The 23,978-nt window shown below is 43.7% G+C and overlaps 1 protein-coding gene across 1 annotated transcript in view; it reads left to right on the plus strand.

The window, feature by feature from the left end:
* The window catches only part of DOCK2 (dedicator of cytokinesis 2), a 447,565-nt gene that overhangs the window by 417,781 nt on the left and 5,806 nt on the right, over positions 1-23,978 (plus strand). The window contains exons 42-47 of the mRNA XM_011947752.1: positions 1,696-1,777; positions 3,074-3,158; positions 3,969-4,055; positions 13,597-13,773; positions 15,536-15,619; positions 22,350-22,487. Of these exons, the coding sequence (XP_011803142.1) occupies positions 1,696-1,777; positions 3,074-3,158; positions 3,969-4,055; positions 13,597-13,773; positions 15,536-15,619; positions 22,350-22,487 (653 nt within the window). The remainder of the gene's footprint in view (positions 1-1,695; positions 1,778-3,073; positions 3,159-3,968; positions 4,056-13,596; positions 13,774-15,535; positions 15,620-22,349; positions 22,488-23,978) is intronic.

The following is a 23,978-nucleotide window of genomic DNA, read 5'->3' on the forward strand; positions in this document are numbered from 1 at the left end:
CGCTAGCAGGAGGAGGAAGCCGACAGGGAGCTGGAGGGTATTTCCTAAGAGAAGCACAGATGAAGGCTGTGGAAAGCCAAAGGAAAGAAAACGATTCCCAACTAGGGGGTGAATTTTGTTTTTATGGACTGTGGTGTTTGACATCTGTCCAAAGGGTTCACAAGAGAGGGATGCTGATGAGGGAAAAGGTTCCAGGGAAAGGGAGTAGTAGGATCCATTGGATATCCAGATAATGATGAAGAAATGGGTGAAGGCCATGTTGGCCTAGCTTTGAATGCTAGCCGGAGGAGTTCTTGATTCCTTAGTTGGCAGACAAGTCAGGCCCAGGTGAAGATTTTTTTGGAGTCATGGTGGTCATTGGGTAGAATAGAGGGAAAAGACCTTGAATACCTAAATAAAAGATGTGGGTAAAGAAGAAATAGGAGGTAGGGAAAGGGAAGAGGGTCAGGAATGGGACCAGTGACCACTGACTTTGTTCATTCAGTTTGCCATATTGTCAGCTTAAAAGGACTAAAGACAGATCTAGAAGAGGCATGACACAGGTCTGACCCATATAGTGCCTCTCCAATATCTATGCCTGTTGCAGCATCACTCATCCACCATGGGACTCTTTTCCACTGAGTCTGAACACAGCTCCTTACCATCCTGCCGCAGGGAGTTGCTTTCAAATTTTCAGAGCTGGAGAGCAAAATGACATTTATTTGCATATTCTATAGCAGTGCTTCTCAAACTTTAGCATGCATATGTATCACCCAAGGATCTTTCACAGATCCGGACTCAGTTGGTTCTCAGATAGTCCAGAGTCTCCACTTCTTTTTTTTTTTTTTTTTTTTTTTTTTTGAGACGGAGTCTCGCTCTGTCGCCCAGGCTGGAGTGCAGTGGCCAGATCTCAGCTCACCGCAAGCTCCGCCTCCTGGGTTTACGCCATTCTCCTGCCTCAGCCTCCCGAGTAGCTGGGACTACAGGCGCCCGCCACCTCGCCCGGCTAGTTTTTTGTATTTTTTTAGTAGAGACGGGGTTTCACTGTGTTAGCCAGGATGGTCTCGATCTCCTGACCTCGTGATCCACCCGTCTCGGCCTCCCACAGTGCTGGGATTACAGGCTTGAGCCACCGCGCCCGGCCCACTTCTAACAAACTTACCGGTGATGCTGATACTACTGGTCAGAGGGCCACCTTTGAGTAGCGAGTCCAGAGTGAAAGAATTCTGAGCTTAGAGTTAAACGACCTGAATACAAACTTGGATCTATTCTTACAAGTTATGTGACCTTCAACAAGTGGCCTGGCTTCTCTGGCCTCGAAGGGGACAATTTAGGTTAATAATACACTCAGTGGAATTGAGAAGATCAAATGAAATCATGAGGAGATGTACTCTGCAATTGATTTGAGAGCTATAAATTCATTCAATGGTATTATTATTAATGATAATATAGCAATGATGATGATTAAACACCACTAGCCAACTCTGTTTATAGGGGCTGAGCCCTGGCATGAGGTTGCAAGGTGACAGCACTGATAAGGACCTCAGTAACTAACTAGTCATTAGTGCCTAGTGGGCAGCCAGCAACCTGAGGTTCATCATTCAGTAAAAATGTGGCTCCATAAAGGCTGGCCTGGAAGGTCTCGGCAAGGACCAGCTACACTTAAAACTGTCCCTGCAGCCAACAGATATAAGCCCTTAACTACATGGATTCCAGACATCCAGTGCTTCACTGTCCAGCCTGTCTTGGATGAACACCCCAGGTTCAAGAATAAGCCAGTGCCTGACCAGATTATAAAGTAAGACTCATTGTCCACAGGGAAGAAGGATGGGGAAGAGAACCCACTGGGACCACCAAACTGAGCTGGTGGCAGAACAGACCCCAGTGTCTTTCTAGTTCCTTCTTTGTCTTAGCCAGTTTGTTCCCCCTTTTCCTCTTGGGCAAAGAATCACCCTCCAATTAGCTGGGCTCTGCCCCTGACAAGGCTGAAGCCAGGAAGGATAGGAGGGCCAGGGTTACGGCTCAGCAAATCCTCAGCAAGCATTGAGCATTTGCTCAACTGGATGCACTCAGCCTATTTGTTGCTCAGGTTGATCTCAGAGTGGCCCCAGGGAGTCCACAAACAGAGTGTGGCTGGGCAAGTGATAGGCAGGGTGAAGACAGGGGACCTTGGCCATGCTGAGCACATGCTCCCAGAGGGACATCTTCTCAGTGTGTGTGAAGGTTGTACATTGACAATGGTGTGTTCTGGCTCTGATAAAGGTACACTAGAGGAAGTGCCATGAAGGCTGATGTCCACCTGTTCTGGATCAGATTGCAAAGTCACTGATGAGGCCACAAGGTGGGGCCTCTGTGGGACCCAAGGCTGTATGGCTCCCAGCTGCCCAGCTCATTCCCCCCACCCCATGCCCAAGTTCTATGGAGAACTTGAGTGTCTTAGAGTAGGTCCTCCCCTCTGGGTGGGACAGTCAGAAACAGGATCTGCTTTGCAAGATTAAGGACCCTTTAGGGAGAGGCAGCCCCTCCCAGTAGCCTCATGAAGTGCCACGGCAGAGCAGGTGGAGCTCAGCTTGGGTCTCAGCCTCCCCTCACCTTCTCACCTTCTCGGACAGGCACCCATGAGCAGGGGACAATAACTATGCAGCTAGCACGGTGTTCTGCTGGCCCTGATGTTAAAATCTCACCAAGGATTCAAGAAGACTGATTTGGGGGTTTGGCTGGGATACCTAAAGAAATCCTTTGAGGACACCCCTGGGAAATTAGGCTCAGACCTCAGCTCCTTTGTTGCGGATCACAGGAAATCATGACCTAGGCCATCCATGTTAGGATTCCAATTGCCTGGATACTCTAGGGATACTGTGTTCTCAAAGGGGCATACCCAGTCTACCTTCTTAAATTGCCTTGTCAGGAAAGCCTGTGCAAAAGTCACTCTTATGGAGCCCAGAGCACAGACCTTGATTTTAAATGCCACCACAAGGGACTCTACTAGGCCTGAAGTTTACTGTAATGAGCCTCCCTGGACAGTGCAGGGTCAGATCAGGTGTCAGCAGCCGGCCATGTCTACCAGGAGCCTCAGCCTCTTGCTGTCTTTCAGCTTCTACAAATCCAACTACGTGCAAAGGTTCCACTACTCCCGGCCCGTGCGCAGGGGAACCGTAGACCCGGAGAATGAATTTGCCGTGAGTATCTTCCCTACTCTTGATCATTCCCTGGAGCCACCTGGAGGAACCAGAGCATGCATCAGCCAACCTCAGAATGGGAAGGAACTTGATCCAAAGCCAGAGAAAATAAAGCTAACCTCCATGGATACCATGATGTCCATTCCCCAGTCTCTTCCGTTAGGGCCTGTGTCCTTATTTCTTGAGCCTTTTTCCCTTTAATACAGAACCCAGGCCTCATGTCAGAGGCACCTTTTCAACCACAGGGCATTCAGGCATTGCCAGCAGGTAGAAACCCTCAGGCTAAGAAGGGGTGTTGATAAAATCAAACCTTCCAGCAAACACCAGTAAGAGGTCACAGCAATTTAGTCATCGCTGTCCCCTGAGTGTTAGTCTCCTCTGTGTGTGTCCAGCTAGGATTCAAACAAGACTGGAATAAGGAGGTGTCTCCAAGTCTCGGCTCTTTGGCTTGGACTGTAATTCCTAATATTTTTGGAGCCACTGCCTCTTTGAGAATCTAATGAACACTGGGAACCCTTCCCCGAGAAAACAAATGGATACATTCAATATTGCTTAAAAATTCAGACTGCTAATAAACCCAGGTTAAAACTTACTTGGCCTATGTCCAGGGAGAGCTTACAGTTTATGTTGGGAAATAATTCTTAAGGGTAAGGTGAGAGCGTGTTTCTGGGTCTTGCAATATTTATTCTGCTTTCCGGTAGATGGGAGGCCTGGGGATCTGGCTGGGTTTCTGCCAAGCTTCTCTGATACCCAGGTTTCATAAATGTGTTTGTTGCTTTCCCGCCTTTGCCACCCCCTGCCCACGGACAGTCCATGTGGATTGAGAGAACCTCCTTCGTGACTGCATACAAGCTGCCGGGGATCCTGCGCTGGTTTGAGGTGGTACACATGTCGCAGGTGAGTCCGGGACATTCATGGCAGGGCCACCCCTCCTCCGATGCACAGGGCACAACCAGTCTCCGAAGGCCCCTTTGACTTTAAAAAGGAGACATGTTTTTCTTTGAAGCTGCTGTGTGAGTCTCAGAATTCCCATGCAGACAGCATTCAGAATAATGCCTTTCAGATTTTTTTTTAAGTGTCAGATAACCTTTTTGTTCCCTGCAAATGAAACTTTCCATGGGCTCCAGTAATAAAGCTGGTGAATGGGGAGCTTCTGTTGGGCGGGTGAGGTGTCGCAGAGGGCCTGGAACACAATCATCTCCATCCCCCCTCATACTCCTCTCATCACAGTACCCGCTTTGGGGTACCTGTGGAGTAGCCCAATATGAACCCATTTTATAGTTGGACAAACCGAGGCTCAGAAGAGAGAAATCATTTGGCTAGAATCCAAATGTTTGAACTCCCTTGTGCAGATAAACACCTATTTTGCTTCTCAGCACAGCTTAGGGTCTCCATGTCCTCAGACAGCTAAAGATCTTGCAGTCCCCAAGATACAGAGGAATGGTCAGTGTGGTTGTGAGGAAACTTTATAAGTGGACATATTTAGGATGTCTTATTTATTTATTTATTCATTCAGAAAATACTTAATGTGCACCTAACATGTTAGGCACTGTTTTAAGACCTAGAGATTCTGCAATGGAGCTTCTATCCTAGTGGGAAAGAGAACTAAAAAGTCAAAGTAACTATATGACAGATGATGATAACTGTGATGGAAACAATTAAAGCAGAAAGGTGATGGATGAGGGATTGCTATTTTAAGTAGGGTAGTCAGAGAATGCTTCCCTCTATATTGGCTGTTGAGGAGAGGCCTGGAGAAAATGAGGAAGGGGTCCACGCTGACATTGAAGAGAGAGACATTCCAGCAGAGGGGACAGCAAGTGCAAAGGTCTTGGGGCCAGAGTATGCTTGTGTCCAGACCAGAACAAGTGAGGGTGAGCAGCAGTCGTCTGATACCAGATCACGTAGGACCTTGTAGACCACCATAAGGACTTTGACTTTCCCACTGAGTGACACAGAGCCACGAGCAGAGGAGGGACGTGGTCTGACTTGCGTTTTCAGGCTATCGTATCAGGCTATTTTATCAGACCATTTCACTTCTACCCTTAATGACCCTCTCTTTTCAGTGAACCCAGCAGCTCAGGGGCCCTTTCGCCTCCTTTTTATAGGCATGACTTAGACCTTGGAAAAGTATAACAATGATGGTGAGAGCAAAAAAATTGTTGTGAGTATGGGCTCAACTGTTCATATGCATGATCTCATTTCAACCCCTCAGCAACCCTGTGAGGTAGATATTATTATTCTTCCCATTTTACAGATGTGGTAACTGAGAGGCAGAGTTAATTAGTGCATTGTTCAAGGTTAGTAAAAGAGATAAGGTATGACTTTAACCTCCCCTGTCAGGTACCTGGCTTGAACTCTTTATCTTTTTATCCTTAAGAAAAAGAAAAAGAAGCCCACCACAGCAAGTAGTACCCCCAAAAGGAAGGAAGTGTCTGTGCCCTTGCTTCATGGCACATGATAAGTTTTAACAAGTGCCCCAGGTGCTGTATCAGAGGTTTATAGCAATATCTCATTTAATTCTCATAGGCCCCCGTGAGGTGCATACTATTATTAGCCCTATTTAGGAGGTAAGGAATCAGAAACTTTCTACCAATCTGTAGCCTCTGCCCTTAGCCCTGACTGAGCCCTGTCACCTGGTGGTGCTCAGCAAGGCGTCTCTTCTGTAGTCATTCCTGCCAAACTGTAACAAACTGAGAGAGCCCATCCCTGTACTTCCCATTCCCTCAGCTGCTGTGTGTCAGCCCAAAGCACTTATCTCCTAATAGACTACATAATTTTCTTGTTTATTTTTAGTATTAAGAGAATATTAATATAACATTAGACCATAAGCTGCACTAGAATATAAATTCCAAGAAGACAGGTATTTTGTCTATTTTATTTTCTGCCATACCTCCAAGTGCTAAGATTAGTCCCTGGCCCACAACTGATGCTAACTAAAGAATACTTACATAAATTAATCAGTCAATCAATATGCAGACACCCATAATGTCTAAACTGGTTACCTTATTTTATAAACTCAGCATTTTGAAGTTAGGAAAGAAATATTCAAGATTTTGGCTTGTTTCTTTTATCCTGATGCCTTTTCATAGAAGGTACTGGGGAAACCTTCAAAAAGTTGGCCAGAGTGAATTTATCTTTAATGGCCTCTCTCAGATGAGTTAGCAGGAATTTCAGGGTGTCTCAGATACAAAAGTTTAATGGTCTCCTAAGTGACTTCATTTCCAAAGATTGTTTTGGTGTTATATGAATTTTATCTTGTTCTCGGTTATTTCCTCCATAAATTGTCATGACTACAGTAATGTTTATATAGAGAGGCATTTTCTGATGAGCTTCAAGTATAAGTTCTGCTTATTGGGGTTTTATTTTTTTCTTGTTCTTGGCCCTGAGAAATGGAGTTTTTACAAGGAGCCCTGATCTAGGGGTCAGAGATCCAAATTCAACTTGGTCACTAATGAGTTAGATAAGGACTGTATATCTCTGGCCTTAGTTTTAGTCATCTATAAATAGGAATTGCAAAATGATGGAACTTTAGAGCTTAAAGGGACCTTAGGTGTCCTTTAGTCCAAAAGCTATAAACTCGAATACCTTCATAGCCTAGTAAGGGCTGTGGCAAAGTGCAGTAGCAACAGCCCTCTCCTCTATCTCTGTTGAATTACGTTTTTAAAGGTTAGAATCAATGAGCTAGCTAAGTGACAGACCTCCGCCACCTGGTTTGGCTTGTAGTTCTCCAAGTTTTTTGTCCTGATTCTTCCTGGTTCTTGTCTACCTGCGTTATTTTGTATATGAGAAAATGAGGCCCACAATGGGACGTGAACTGCCAAAGCAATTGTGGCAGAACTCAGAGGTCATGAGAGCACCTGTCCTGTGCAGCTTATAGGATTCCTGGCTAGACTTAAGAAGCCGATATTGGTAAAATGGCTTTGAAAAATATGAAATGCTGGGCAGGGCGCGGTGGCTTATGCCTGCAATCCCAGCACTTTGGGAGGCCCAGGTGGGCGGATCACAAGGTCAAGAGTTCAAGACCAGCCTGACCAACATGGTGAAACCCTATCTCTACTAAAAATACAAAAATTAGCTGGGCATGGTGGCATGTGCCTGTAATCCCAACTACTCAGGAGGCTGAGGCAGAAGAATCGCTTGAACCCAGGAGGCGGAGGTTGCGGTGAGCCGATATCATGCCATTGCACTCCAGCCCAGGCAACATAGCAAGATTCTGTCTAAAAAATAAACAAACAAAAATATTTGTTTGTTTAAACAAATAAATAAATGAAATGCCACCTAGTTGCCAGGGATCAGGATCACTTTCATCTTATGTTCCCTCACCCATCCACGCACACTTTTACATTTTTTTCCAAAGCACCCTCCCCTAATAATTCATTTTCCCTTCACAGCAAGCCTGGCAGGGGTTACTATGTTGATAGAGAAACCAAGGCTCAGCTTAGGGAAAAGACCAGAGATTTGAGGGCTAGACTAAGTCCCAACAGCCCGTTGATGGTAAGTGTAGTATCAAAGCTTGATTCACATGTAGTGGAGGAAGCCCGCCTTTCGAATCAGAAATACCTGAGTTCTGTTTGCAGCTCTGCCCCGGGGCTCAGGGGTAAGTGACTTAACTTATTGTTGGGGCAATGAAATGAGCATGGGTGTAATGTGGCCAGCATGGGCTGGCACATGGGAGGCAATCGATCAGTGAAGTCGTCTTCATTATCATGATCATTACTTTTATTCCTGTTATTAGCTAAACCGTGGGTTTAGCTTCTGAAATCTAGGCCTCCCACCAACTATATAACTCCTGTAATGATCTGAAAGTTACATATTTGGTTTACACAAATGCCCATAGGTGAGAAACCAAAATTATTTTCATTCTCATTCTCTGTTCCTAATGGCTATAATGAGGATAACACTTTGGGAATCTAAAAATAGTTTCAAAAGCAAGGAGGAAAGCCAGTCAATAGCTCTTTCCATTTTTAAGGACTCGTCTTAAAGCCTGAGTCTTTCAGATATGGCAGGCTCAAATGCAAGTTCAAATGCAGGTGTGGCGCTGGGCTCAATCCAAGCAGTGATGATAGATTTTCCTTACAACTCAGTCTACACCGTGGCCCCTCAGAGCCCCCACAGAGTTGGTCTGTGTACTTGACAGATACTAGACCATAGGTTTCACTTTGGAGGACTATGGCTGCAGCCCAGTCGGACAGCGTTCTCCTTCAATTAACGTTATGTGTGTGTGTGCATGTGCAGGTGTAGGGTGTGTGGGCATGCATGTGTATGTGTATCTATGTGTGTGTGTATATATGAGAGACAGAGAGAAAGAAAGAGAGAGAGTCAGTCAGTCATTTCCCAGGGCAGAGATCTGATCTCTGATCTCACTGCAGAGATCAGTCATCTTCAAAAATATCCAGACACAGGGTAAAGGAGTGAGGAGGCTATAATTTCACAGAAACTGTTTAAAAGGATGACCAAGAAGACAATTAGCAATATAGCAGACTTGGAAGCTCCTGGCTTTCCCTCCACCCCCAAATGCACCAGATAAACATCTACTCATGGATCAATTCCCTCTGAGAGAAACTCAGAGATGAAGTGAGGGACTTCTACCTACCAGGCACTGAGTAAACATCCACAATGAATTGATACGAAAAGCTGAGGCATACTCAGGCATGCACCCTGCGCTGACACTGTGCCATAAAATGGAGAAAGAAATTCCCAGTACTTATCTTCTTTCCCTGTAGAGAGGAGGGGTTGGATCTCACATATACTACCCTAATTCTAAGGTTCCCCAGGAGGGCTTGGACCTCACATATACCATTCTAATTTGGAATTTCTTCATTGTTTGGCTTTCAACTTACCAACTCTGAGACTGTGCAGAGTTAGACACATGCAAGTCTCTTTAGACCACAGGAAAAAATCAGTGGTTTTATATGGGTGCACATGAACTTTCAGGCATTCCATCCCCTGAGAAGATTGTAGTCAAGAGTCTTTTATAAATGGAATCCCCTGCTTCTCCCTGGAAGGCATTTATGACACACTCTTCCAGTGGCTACATGGCAGCCTGGCTTCTACATAACTTCCACTGAGGAGTTAAGGGGCAAACACATATTAACCCACTGGCAGCCTGAGAAGCAGGCTGTCACTTCTCAAGCCTTCCCTCCTGGCTCACCGCAGCAACAACTACAGGTTTATGAATCCCTCCTGGAAGGAGTCTGTCCACACATCGAGTTTCCCAACTTTTACAGCTTCCACCCAAGGGCTGTATCCTAAACACCCTAGCTCTGGGAGCAGAGGGGACTGGCATATGCATGTCTCCAAAGACCACAGGAGGAAAAAAAAAAAAAGCAGCAGTTTTATACAGGCATGAAAGCACTTCCAGGGCTTCATTCCCTGAGAGTGGTGCAAAGAAAGGGCTTAAAAAATTGCAACCCCCATTCCTCCCTAGATGAGGTTTATGCTATGCATTGAGTGTCCCAGCTTTTAGAGCTCTCTCTAAAAGGATTCCATCTAAACCCCTTAGCTCTGGGAACAGAAGGGAGCAGGTGTATGCAAGTCTCCCTAGATCACAGAACAAAGAGATGGTTTTAAATGGGTGCACAGACACTTCCAGGGGTTACATCCCCTTGGAGCAGTGCAGAAAATGGGCAGAAATGAACAGCTCCCATTTTCTTTCTGGAAGGGGCACACACTTCCAGTGGCTACTTGATGGCCTGGCATCTAACAATCTTGCATCAGGAAGCTAATAGGGCAAACAAATAATCGTTCTCCAATAGCCAGAGCCAGAGGTTGGCACTTTACAAGCCTTTCCTCTGTCTCAACCCAGTGATAAATCCAGGTCAATCCATTCTTCCTGCAAGGAGTTTGGCCACATACCAAGTGCCACACTAGAGTTCCCACTCAAGGGACTGTCCTCTTAACGATGTAGCTCTGGAAGTCAATGGGATTTTGTCTTCCTGAGTGGCCCTAGACCACACAAAAAGAGGTAGATATACAATGAGTCCGATTTCAACAACTATATCCCCAGAATCAGAGGGTACAGCCTGAACCTGAGTATAGGCACTTGCCACAGATTCTTTCCCCAGCTTAGGGCAGAGAGTGTGAGAGCTAATCACCCATGCTGAGCTTCACAATGAAGATGGAAGGAACTGGAACACACATTTAATACTCCAACCTTTTCAGCTACATCTAGAGAGTCTAGCCCCTGCCTTATCTGTCTCAGGGTACTGACAGGAAGTGGCACATTCTAAGCAATAGGGGTCTACCAAAAACAGAGACAGCAGTCTGGGCAAACAGAGATTTGAGAGGAACCGAGGAACCCTAACATTTCAGATTGGATGGATTGGTCAGATCCTTCTTCTACACAAGGCCAGTCTGACAAGACTGGGAGAGAGAACTGTCTTATTTAATGCAGAGAAACCAACACAGAAACCAAAGGAAAATGAAGAAACAGGGCAATATATTCCAAGTAAAGGAACAAGATAAATCTCCAGAAACCGAAATGTGTGGAGTCAAGACATGTGATTTACTCAACAGGGAATCCAAATAGTGCTCATGAAGATTCTCACCAAGGACAGGAGAGCAGTGCAAGAACAAACCGAGAATTCTAACAAAGAAAAAGCATAAAGTGTACCAAACAGAAATCATAGAGCTTAGGAATATTATAACTGAACTGAAAAATGCCATAGAAGGGTTCAGTAGCAGACTAGATCAAGCAGAAGAAAGGATTAGTGAACTTGAAGACAAATCACTGGAAATCATATAACCTGAGGAGCAAAAAGAAAAGAGAATGAAAAAGAACGAGGCTGGTGTAAGAGAATTATGGGACACCATCAAGTGTAACAACATACGCATTATTGAGGTACTAAAATAAGAGAGAGGGAGAAACGAACAGAGAACATATCCAAAGAAATGACAGAAAACTTCCCAAATCTAGGAAAGAAAATAGAAATCTAGAACCAGAAAGTCCAAAGGACAACACATAAGATAAATCGAAAGAGACCCAAAAGTCTTTCTCAGACAAATGCTGAGTTAATCATTATTAGACCTGCCTTACAAGAAATACTAAAGGTAGTTCTTCAAGTTGAAGGAAGAGAATGCTAGTTAGGAATGTGAAAACATGAAAATATAAAACTTGCTGCTAAAAAATATGTACATTGTCAAATCCAAAGCATGCTAATACTTTAATGATGGTGGGCAAATCGATTATCTAGTATAAAGATTTAAAGGCAAAAAATATATAAAAGGACAACTAAATCTCTAATAGTTTGTTAAAGATACAAATTATTTTTCATGTAAATTGTGACATCTGAAACATAAAACATGGGAGGAGAGGGAGTAAAATTGAAGTTTGTGTATATGATCAAAATTAAGTTGTTAATCAGATTTAAATAGCCAGTTATATGTATGTTTTATGTAAACCTCAGGGTAACTACAAAGCAAAAGCCTATAATAGATTGTACAAAACATAAAAGACCCACAGCATATCACTACAGAAAGCCATCAAATCACAAAGGAAGAATGTAATAAAGGAAAAAAAGAACAAAGAATCTATAAAACAACCAGAAAACAATGAACAGAATGGCATTAGTAAGTCCTTACCTATCAATAATGACTGAATATAAATGGATTAAATTCAATAATCAAAAGGCACAGAGTGAACAACAACAACAAAAAAACCTAATGATATTGTATATTAGTCCGTTTTCACATTGCTGATGAAGGCACATCTGAGACTAGGCAACTTACAAAAGAAAGACGTCTATTGGACTTATAGTTCTACATGGCTGGGGAGGCCTCACAACTATGGGGGAAGGCAGGGATGAGCACGTCCCATCTTTTGTGGATGGCAGCAGGCAAAGAGAGAGCTTGTGCAGGGAAACTCCCTTTTTTTTAAAACCATGAGATCTCATGAGACCCATTCACTATCACAAGAACAGCCTGGGAAAGACCCACCCCCATGATTCAATCATCTCCCACTAGGTCCCTCCCACAACATGTGAGAATTATGGGAGCTACAAGATGAGATTTGGGTGGGGATACAGAGCCAAACTATCTGATATGTTGCCTACAAGAGACTAACCTCACCTTTAAAGACACTCATAGACTGAGAGTGAAGGGATGAAAAAATATATTCCATGCAAATGAAAATGTTTAAAAAGAGTGTAGGGCCAGCTATATTTATTTCAGACAAAATAGACTTTAAGTGAAAAACTGTAAAAAAAAAAAAAAAAAAACGACAAGGTCATTTTATAGTGACAAAGGGGTCAGTCCATCAAGAGGATATAAAAATTGTAAACACATATACACCCAATGTTGGAGCACTGAAATATATAAAGTAGACATTAGGAGATCTGGAGGGAGACAGAATGATGGTAGGGTATTTCAATATCCTTTTCAACTTTTCAATGTTGGACTGACCATTTAGCCAGAAAAACAATAAGAAAACATTGAACTGAAACTACATTTTGGAGCGCAATGGACCTAACAGACATATATAGAACAATCTACCCCACAGCAACAGCATACACATTTTTCTGAGGCACACATGGAACACTGTTCAGTAATGATCGTGTGTTAGACCACAAAACAAGTCTTAGCAAATTTAAGATTTTTATTTAGTTTGTTTCAGTTTAGTTCGTGGGTCAGCAAACTATGGGCCATGGACCAAATTCCACCCATCACCTATTTCTGCAGTTTTATTGGAACAGCATTCTCATTCATTTACATACTGCCTGTAGGTGCTTTTGCCCTACAATAACAGAGTTGAGTAGTTGCAGCAGACACCATCTGGCCTGCAAATCCTAAAATATTTACTATCTGGCCCTTTTACAGAAAATGTTTGCCGACCTCTACTTTAGGTTTCTACTCCAGATCTCATGCTCTTGCAAACTGCACTTTTTGCCAGTTAGCTTTGGATGGCACTCTGTTTATTCTGCCTTCCAAGAGGTGTTGGAGAGGTGTTCAGCTTAATTTTCCCAACTAAAGTGAATCTACCTTGGAACAGTGACCCATCTAACAACCAGTCTTAGGACCTACTATGTGCCAGGTTGGGTGCCCACATCGCAAGCTGCTCTAATCTCTCTAGCCAATAACTCACACATAGTATCTGCCCAACCAATACTGAAAGGGTTGAATTGGCATGTGTTTCACCCAGATAATAAGAAGAGAAGACCTTCTCTGGGGCACATTCAGCATCTGAAGCCTCAGCAAGTACCTGATACTTCCTGCTTCTGCCTCCCCAAAGAAATCCCTTTGTCACTAAGCAGAAAGCCAGCCTGTCTCTCCCTGGAGAGCAGACAGTCTCCAGAGCTCAGTAATTACAAGATTCTGATTATAGCCCCTTAGGGAGCATTGCCTCAGTTGAATTCCCACCCCAAGTGAAATCAATACCAGTAATACCTGTTTTTAAAGTGACTTAACTAAGGCCTTTTCTTCCTGGTGATCTCATTTTCAACAGACCACAATTAGTCCTCTGGAGAATGCCATAGAAACCATGTCCACGGCCAATGAGAAGATCCTGATGATGATAAACCAGTATCAGAGTGATGAGACTCTTCCCATCAACCCACTCTCCATGCTCCTGAATGGGATTGTGGACCCTGCTGTCATGGGAGGCTTCGCCAAGTATGAGAAGGTGAGGATTTCTGTGCTCCAAGTCCACGGGAGCTCAGTGAACAGAGCAATGGTGGGAGGACCCAGGGGGCAGATGCAGCTACATGTCACTTATCCTACTTTGGCTGCCCTTGTCCCCAAAGGGACCCTCAGCTTGGTTGGCCCTCGTGTTTCTACAGCCTCATGTCTTAGCTGAGCTCCTGTCTCCCTCCCACCCTCCTTTCCACACCCTGTGCTGGGGCAGGAAGGGGCAGGAAGGGGCAGGGGTCATAAGGGCCCCTTATCTCACTGGGCAGATTCAGGTGACTCTATTAAGGAAAGGCTCTGGGATGAGTGTGAGCCAGACCATAAAAGTACATACCAGTTGTATAAACCCACCTCTTCCACAGAGGATGTGAAATGATGTGTACAAATGAAAAGAAATGAAACTCAGAATCTGTGAAAAGACATACAAACTAAAAGATCAACTCCAAGAAGGGAGCTATAATCTAGATATCAAAGTCATAAGTTCCCTCCAGAAAGCCCCACAGGTTTGAGCCACAGATTTTATTTTTGAGCTCCCTGGTGTTCATGGCAAAAAGGGAAATAGCATCACTTATATGAGTCACATTATCCACTGGAAGGAAAATACCCATTTCTCAGTAAGGAGACGTAGCTTTTCTTGGCATCGAAATAGAATAGAAAGTTCTTACTTGGTTTTCACCTAGCAGACACTGAAGGAAAAATGAACTCCTCATTCTAACAAATCTGTTGATGAATTCCCTATTTTCTTTTTTTTTTTTTTTTTTTTGAGACGAAGTCTCGCTCTGTCACCCAGGCTGGAGTGCAGTGGCCGGGTCTCAGCTCACTGCAAGCTCCGCCTCCCGGGTTCACGCCATTCTCCTGCCTCAGCCTCCCGAGTAGCTGGGACTACAGGCGCCCGCCATCTCGCCCAGCTAGTTTTTTGTATTTTTTAGTAGAGACAGGGTTTCACTGTGTTAGCCAGGATGGTCTCGATCTCCTGACCTTGTGATCCGCCCGTCTCGGCCTCCCAAAGTGCTGGGATTACAGGCTTGAGCCACCGCGCCCGGCCCCTATTTTCTTTCCTATGTTATCAATTGATGTAAAACTAAGAATACCACACAGTAGTGTAATTCAGGGATAATAATTCCAGTCACCTAATCAATCCTTCCAGCTACCCTCCGATACCCATGCAGTCATCATTGATAACCCTTTGTGCAACCTTGAGCAGTGATAGGATATGTCTGTTTATACATGTGCACATACTAATGACATGAGCCCCAGAAAGGGACTGCCAGGGTCACTTGCAAAGAGGGAGGCCATGAGGTGAGCTGGAACACCCACCCAATGAGATTCCTTACTGAATTATTTTCCACAGAGCAATGTTCTCAAACTTGAAAGGAGCATCAGAATCTCCTACAGTGCTTCCTGACACACAGGTCCTCACCCCACCCCCAGAGTTTCTGATCCAGGCTGTCTGGGCTGGGACTAGAGAATTTGCATCTCTAACAAGTTCCAAAGTACTGCTGCTACTACTGGCTCAGGAACCTGACTTTGAGAATGACTTCCCCAGAGTTTACAGCCCATTCCCACTGGGTACTGGTCTGAACCTCAAAGCAGATAAAACATTGTCGGTCTCTCCAGACCTCTCACTCGTGTTCCATCTACATGGCTGTGACCTCATCCTTGCCCCTCTCAAATTGAATCCTCTCCCAGTGGCAAAGAGATTGGCTGTGAAATGCCAAATGAACAGGAAACCCTGACCTCCTGTCTGTCCTCCCCAGGCCTTCTTCACTGAGGAGTATGTCAGGGACCACCCTGAGGACCAGGACAAGCTGACCCACCTCAAGGACCTGATTGCATGGCAGGTAAAGCAGAGCTGGCGGGGGGAGCATCCTGCCCTCCTTCCTCTCCCCCCACCATGGTTCACTTGCCCCAAGCTAGGCTCTGGCTGAGGCAGCCTAAATTCACATGCCCTCCTGTCCCTTGCTTTTCAACCCCTCTTCCAACTCTGTATCACACCTGAGCAGGTTCATCCTGGAACAGAGATTTGGGGCACTGCACTCTTGGGTGTTGCATGGTGCGAGGCAGCAATGCTATGCTGGATGGTGCTAAGATTATCTTATTTGATGTTGAATTCAGGGGATGGCTTTTCACAGCGGGATGAAAATGAACACCAGGCCCCCACACTCCAAACCAGCACCTTCCCCCGACACCCAGCACAGGCCAATCTGATAATAGAAGACTTGAGCCCCTACTCCCACTTCTCCTCCTTTTGAAGCTGACCCAGTTTGTTGCAATAATGCTCAGATGGATATCAGATTTTGAAAATGAGCGAGGCCTTTGTGTGCTTGGTTGTGTCAAAGGGTCTACATCCTACACAAGCTGCTGCTCAGCCCATGAGCTTAGAAGGCACCACCCTGCTGTCTCGGGCTGGCCACTCACCTGCCTCTCCTTCCATTCTCTGTTTGCATCCCTCTTCTTCCTGTGGACGCTGTCTTTCCTCCTTTCTCTCTTTCTCTCCGTGCACATGTCTCTGTCTTTCCCTCTCTCTCTTAGAAGCCTGCACTTCTATTCCTTGCCTCTCTGTCTTTTGCCCCCCACCCCTGCACATCTTACTCCTCTCTTGGCTTCTCTTCCTCTTCTCTCTTGTTCTCCCTCTCCCTGCAGAAGCAACAGTCGGCTAGATCCCTCTCATAGAGGCTTACCCAAGGCTAGGCTTCCCCTCCAGGCCCACAGCAGCCCCCTCCTCAGACATGTGCCCACTCTGGGCTCTCAGCAAACCGCCCAGCAGAACACAGGGGTGGGCTCCAGAGGGCAGGAGCTGGCAGGAGGTGAGCAGTGGGTGCAGGGGCAGGTGGAACAGCTTGCAGCTGCCTGCCCTCCCTCGCTTTCTTCTTGCCAGTCACTGTGCAAAGAAAAGCAAGCTTTTGTGGTTGGGAGTTTTTGTTACTCTAGGGAAATCAGGGAATGAGAAGCATTGGGTGCAGCCTCTTTTCTTAAAATAAGAATTCCTAATTCAGGACCTTCTCTGCCTCTGCCAATTTATGCAAAGTGGGGCTTTAAAAATGAAACACCAAGCACTGCACAGACGTGCTTTTCCCGAATGCATGTTGTGTGTCTGTCTGGAATTTTCTCTTTCTTTTTACCTTGTGATACCTGTGAAGCCCAAATATCCCCAAGGTCCCCAGCCTTCTGCGGTCATCATGCCCTTTATTATTAAAATAATGATGTTCTCCCTTAGCACCCCCAACTTGGGAAGCAGGAAGGCTAGGCTTTGATTCATTCCCATCCTCAGATATTGCTGGGAGGCCTCAGGGAAGGCTAACATGTCACACAGATTTGCTTAGCTGTTGGATGTCACTCTGAATCCATACCATTGCCCTGGTCCTCTCCACTGGGGACCTCTTCTCATCTGGAAACAGCTTCTCCATGCTGTGTTTGCTGTACCCAAATGAACTTCAGCTTCACAGCACAGCAAATACCAAGCTGTACCTTCTAAGAAAATTCTACTACTGTCTTGGAGCTTACTAGAGGGACATTACCAACAAAGCCGGAAGACTTTGAACGCATGTACTCTGTTAAATGTGACAGCTTCTGACAGCCATTAGCTAGGTGCCTTCAGACACCGTCCCTTAGTGGCTGCCTTCTCCTTAGCACCACCCGCTGATCCTGGGACCACCTATACAGAGGCCCACCTAACCCCCAAACGAGGTTGACCTGAGCCATATCCCTCCCACCCAGAACCCAGGCACCCTAACTATGACCCCAGGCACCCTAACTATGGGCACCTGCATGCAAAAGATGCAGCCCTGCTCATAGCCAAGGCAGTCTTTTAACATTATCACATGCAGCAGATTAGCTCTTCTCTACCTGTGTCATTCCATTTGTTCTTGCAACTTACATTTATTGAGCCTCTATTGTGTCCTAGGCATAGTCCTAGGCAACAGAGATAATGATGGACAAAATTGGGCCTGCTCCCTGCTCACTTGGAGCTTAATTCTAAATTGGATCTTGGTTTTGCAAAGCCAAATACACTTTGAATTTACTTAAAACACAAGAAGGTTAGATTTCAAGGGGAGTGAATGTATTTGTACCTCTAGCAAATGCTGAAGCCTTCAAAGTACATTTGGTGTTCAATGTTTTGCAGATTTCAGGATCGATAGCTTGTTAATTTCTTTTCTTTGTGAAGACTTTCTCTCTATTTTTTGGAATAAAAAGATGTCTATAGTGTGCTCTTTTAAAGCTTTTGTTGTGAAATATTATGTACAGAAAAGTGCACATAAAAATATATAACCCACTTATTTATCAAAAACATACATCCATTTGACCACCACCCAGATGAAATAGAATTCTGCTAGCTCCCCTAACCCTATTCTTATGCCTCCTTCCCTGAGAGTGAGCACTGTTCTGCTTTTATAGTAATCATTTCCTTGCTTTAAAAAAAATGCTTTACCACCCAAACACTCACTCTTAAAGACTGTAGTTTAGATTTGCTTAATTTTGACCTACATGTAAACAGAATCACATAATATACAGTCTTTCATATCTAACTTATTTTGCCCAATGTTATGTTTGTGAAAGTCATTCATTTTGTTGTACATAGTTATGATTCACATTCATTTTCATTGCTATGTAGTGGTTCATACAGCTGGCTTATGTAACTATACCAAAATGTATTTCTTTATTTTTCTACTAATAGAGAATTGGGTTTATTTCAGTTTGGGGTTATTACAAGTAATGCTATTCTGAACTTCCTTGTGTGTGTCTTTTTGGTACACATATGCAAAATTTTTGTTGGGTATATACCTATGCATTGACTTGTTTTGTCATAGCATATAAGGATATTCAGCTTTAGTAGGTACTGCCAATCTTCTATCACTATAGGTTAGGTTATTTTACCTGTTCCTGAACCTCTTATAAATTGTATTATACAGTACAGTATGTACTACTATATCTGTAGCTTCTTTTGCTCAACATAATGCCTTTGAGATTCTTCTGGGTTGTTGCACATACTAGAGGTTTGACTTTTTTTGTTTCTAAGTGTCATCTATTGTATGTGTATCTAAATTACCAATAATATGTCAATTTATTTATCTATTGTGTTGGACATTTGGGTTTTTTCGGGTGTTTGTATATTATGAATAAAGTTGCTATGAACATTCATGTTTATGCCTTTTGGTGGACCTACCCACTCAATTCCTTCAGTATACATGTAGTAGTGGAATTGCTGGGCCATGCACATTTAACCTTACTGGACACAAGAAGCAGTTTTTCAAAGTGGCTAAATCAATTTTCACTCCCACACAACTTCTAAGTCAGTTGATCCACATTCTCCCTGACACTTGATACTGGGAGTCTTTTTTAATTCTAGTCCTTCTGGTGGATGTGTAATGATATCTCAGTTTAGTTTTAATTTGCATTTCCTTCATGAGCAATGATGTTCAGCACCTTTTCATATGCTTACTGCTAATTGGATTACCCTTTAGTGAAATACTTTTTCAGATCTTTTACTTATGTTATTAATTGAGTTGTCTTTTTATTATTGATTTATAGGAGTTTACATATATTCTAGATATGCGTCTTCTGTCAAATATATGTATTGCAAATATCTTCTCTTAGTCTGGCTTGTCTGTTTGCTTTCTTAATGAGGTATTTTGATGAACAGCAGTTGTAATTTTGGTCAGGTTTAATTTATCATATTTTTTAATGATTAGTGCTTTTGTGTCCACTTTAAGAAACTACAACTAACCCAAGATCATGAAGATATTCTTCTATGTTTCATTATGAGTTTTTATTGTTTCATCTTATACATTTAGGTGTATGATCCATTTTGACTGATGTAAAGTAAGAGGCAGATTATTTTCTTACACAGATTTCCAATTTCTTCATCACCATGTATTGAAAAGACTATTTTCCCCCACTTTGGACCCCCAAAATTGACCATATATGTATTTGTCTATTCTGGACTTTCTATTCTGATCCATTGGTCTATGTCCATGCTTATAGCAGTACCACACCATCTTGAGTCTTGAAATCTAATAGTGTACCCCAATTGTTGCTTTTCATCAAGTGTGTCTTGCCTCTTCTAAGTCCTTTATATCTCTCTATAAATTTTAAAATAACCTTGCCAATGTTTACATGCTTCTCTAAAACACATTGAGATTTGGATTAAGTGTACATTAAATATTAGATTAAATTGGAGAGAATGGCTATCTTCTCATCCATGAACATGGAATATCTCTCCATTTATATAGTTCTTTAATTTTTCTCAGCAAAATTTTGTGGTTTTCACATATTTTTTCTTTCATATATCTTATTAGATCTGCTCTTAGGTATTTGATATTTTAAATTCTATTGTAAATGGTATTGTTTTTAAATGTTATTTTCTGTTTATTAACTTTTCGTAATACACTCGTCTTATGATCTTTTATAACGTTTGTACTTCTTATAGTTATGTTTTTCAATCCTAATATTGGTTATTAGTACCTTGTATTTTCTTGATTAGTCTTCTTAGGAGTTTATTAATGTTGTATCTTTTCAAAGAAACAAATTTTGGTTCTGTTGATCCTCTCTGTTGTAAATTTGTTTTCTGTTTTTATTCATGTCTACTCTTACCTTTATTATTTTCATTCATTTTCTCCCTTTGAATTTAGTTCACTGTTCTTTTACTAATATCTTGAGATGGATGCTTAGCTAATTTATTTTCTGTCTTTTCTAATATGTAAAACTAAAGCCATAAATGTATCTCCATTTACAACTTTCTCTCACTACTTTTTTTATGTAGTTTTTCCATTAGCATTCTTTTTTTATATAAAATCTTTGTCTTTTTCATGAATGGAGGATCTTTTCTGTTCCTATACATTAGTTAAATTTTTTAGAAAAACATGTTTTCGTAGGCTCTTTTTATTCTATTTCTTCCAAATTCATTCTGTTTTTTCTTCCTTTATTCTTTCCTTATTTTCTTCCTTATTTGTTTCTTCCCTGTCTGTCGGTCTGGTCTCTGTCTTTCATATTGGAGACTTTCCTCCAATGTCTGGGTGATGCTTGGCATTCTCTTCTTAGTTAAGAGTGAGGCTAAAGAAAATCTGTGTACACGAGAGAGGGCCTTGGCAACTGGGTAGCATTGCTGTGTGCTAATAGAATGACCCACAGATGCCTCTCTCTACATGGGACTGTTCACATTCTCCAGAGTCAGACCCTTCAAGCTGTTCTATAGAAAGATAGTCCCAGCTGCTACACTGCTGGCCATTTGGGAATTGGGAAGTGGCGGTCTCATGATCCAAATGCAGACTTTCTCTTCAACTTCTTATTTGCAGTCTGGCTCTTCATTCTGCCTTCTGTTGTGCCTGATGCCCCTAAGCCCAGAGCTCCTTGTTCTAATTGTTCTAGATGATAAGCTCCTCCTTCTTCAGAAAATGGGAAAATAGAACACTTGGCTGCAGGGTGAGGCAGTCAGAAAATCTAACTGCTCCTGATAAAGAACTTCAACACATTCCTCTGTGTTTGGCCCCTCAGCTCACCTACCTTCTCTGTAGTGCCTGGTCCCTCCTGAGGCCCTCCTGGCTTCATGGAGGCAGATTGGCTTCTTCTTATTACCACCTCCCTCCTCTGCTCTGGAAGGTCAGTTATGTCCTCCCACCTCCTGGCACCTGCACACATTGTGGGGCAGGTTTATGAATGTCTTCAAATTTCACTAAAGGTTTCAGTTTCTCCTTCACCTTGTCATTTCTGGGGGACCTCCAATAGAAGTAAGCAGAAATATCTTTATGTCACCATCATGAAAGCAATTTTTCCCCAAATAATTCATAGTCTACCCCTTTGCTCCCCTGGTAATGTTTCCCTGAGACCACACAACTAAAGTTCTCAGCTTCTCTTTCTAACAGTGCCCACCATGGCTCTGCTACTCTCCCTTAACATAGCTGCCACTTAGACAGTGTCCACTGACCTCCTATGGGAACAAATAAGACTCCAACTCCCTCACATTAATCCTCTCCTCTTCCCTCATCTTCCTAAGGCTCTTACATCACTTTTCAAAGCTCCCTACTGGTGGGTTCACTTTATGATATTAGCACATTTATATCCTTCTTCAGCACCTGTATAAAGTGCAATTGGCTTCATGTGGTAAGGTGAGGCTATGCCCCCTCCTCTGTTTTCTCTCAGCTCTTGCTTTCCTCTATCTCCCAGCTTCTGACATTCATCGTTTCACTTTAGTATTGCCAAGAACATCTTACACAAGGTTTTAAATCAATGCAACAGAGATTCCCCTGCTCTGATCCCCACACTTTGCCCCCAGGTAGATTCTTTAAAGGGGCCATTTTCCCAAGCCTGTGGCCTCTCATGGGGAACGGGAGAATCCAACCCTCCTATGAGGCAAGGGAAGCTGAGGGTCTTTCTCCCCTTTCCAGAGCAAACCACTTGTTTGCAACTTTCCCCATTTCCCATGGCTGGAGACCCCGTGTGCAGGTTTCTGAGGACCCTGAAGCCCTTGACAAATTCTTCGCAGGCAGACTTGACTGCAGCTGCCTTGATGAGCTGGGTGCCAGGCTGAGGCCCACCAGCCAGCCTCTGGCTCATTCTTTACTACTTTCTCTCCAGATCCCCTTCTTGGGAGCTGGGATTAAGATCCATGAGAAAAGGGTGTCGGATAACCTGCGACCCTTCCATGACCGGATGGAGGAATGTTTCAAGAACCTGAAAATGAAGGTGGAGAAGGAGTACGGTGTCCGAGAGATGGTATGGGTGGTTCCTATGGCTTGGAGGAGTGGGATTGGGCAGGGTGGGGCAGAGAAGGATGCTGGAGGCTGAAGTTGGAAGGGACCCAGCAAAGGAAGCTGCTTCCAAAGAAGATGGTGATGGCCAGCATTGCTGGATCCCATCCAGGGGAACCCTGCTGGAAACTTGGTCCAGCAAAAATAACCCCCAGACAAACTCCAGTTACAACTGGATTGTGCAGATACCAACTTCTCAAGGGACTGTGTAATGTTAATGAAAGCTACATTGATGCAGCATCTACTATATGCCTGGCCTGATTCAAGCACTTGACATCTACTAGGTCATTTAATCCTCACCACAAGCCTGAGCGGCAGGAATGATTTTTAACCGCTTGTATTTCTTCTGAGGTTCAGAAGGTCAGGTAACTCGCCAGAGGCTATGTGGCAAATGAGTGTGCGGCAGAATTTGCATCTGGCTGTGTTAGTTCATGGCCAGTAGTTTTGGCCACTGAGCTCCTTGGCCTAAAGAGACCGTGAGCCTGGTGCTTACAGGGTGCTTCTTCATCCTTTTCCTTATTAACTGGTGTTATAAAATGTCAAGGCCATGCAATTCCTTTAAAACCATCTGGTCCAGCCTTCCCATTTTACAGATGGTAAAACTGAGACCTGGAGAAGAACAGTGAGTTACTGGAAAAGCATAGAGGCATACTCAGGTCTCTGATTCAAAGATGTTTTTCCATGAGACAGGATGTCACTTTCAATACTCCCTACATGAAGTCCCTGCAATGCAATTCTGATGCTGACTCCCTGGAGTTAGATCACATTTCACAGGTTAGAAGCACAGTCTTAGACACTTCCCACTTCAAACACCAACCATAAGCTTCAGGGACCCAGGGCACCCATACTTCTGCCTAACAGGTTATAAATTGGGGGATTCCCACTACCCTATCAGGTTTCACAATTCACTAGAATAATTCACAGTACTCAGGAAAGCATGATATAACTTCAGTTTATGATACAAATCAAGACCAGCCAGATAAAGAGACACAGAGTGAGGTCCAGGAGGGTCCCAAACATGAAGTTTTCATGTATTCCAGATGCGTCCCCCTTCTGGCACACTGATGTATGATTACCAGCCACAGAAGTTCACTGGCACCTAATGTCCAGAGTTTTTATTGGAGTTTCATTATGTAGTCATGATAGATTGAACCATTGGCCATGTGATGGAAATCAGTCTCTGGGCCTGTCCACTCCCTGGAGGTTGAGCTGGTATTAATGGCTCAAAGTCCCAGCCCTATAATCATAGAGCTGGTCTTTCTGGCCATCGGGAGCCATCTTATTAGCATAAAATCAGGTATGGTCAAGGGGGCCACCATGAATAATAACAAAGATACTCCTATCACATAGGAAATGCCAAAGATTTAGATATTGCCTTCCAGGAACCAGGAGTAAAGGTCAGCCACATTCTTTATTCTACAAGAACCCCTAGCCTCAGCCAGCCAGGAACTTTTGT

Source organism: Colobus angolensis, unplaced genomic scaffold, assembly GCF_000951035.1.
Source record: "Colobus angolensis palliatus isolate OR3802 unplaced genomic scaffold, Cang.pa_1.0 Scaffold27, whole genome shotgun sequence".
Taxonomy (NCBI): domain Eukaryota; kingdom Metazoa; phylum Chordata; class Mammalia; order Primates; family Cercopithecidae; genus Colobus; species Colobus angolensis.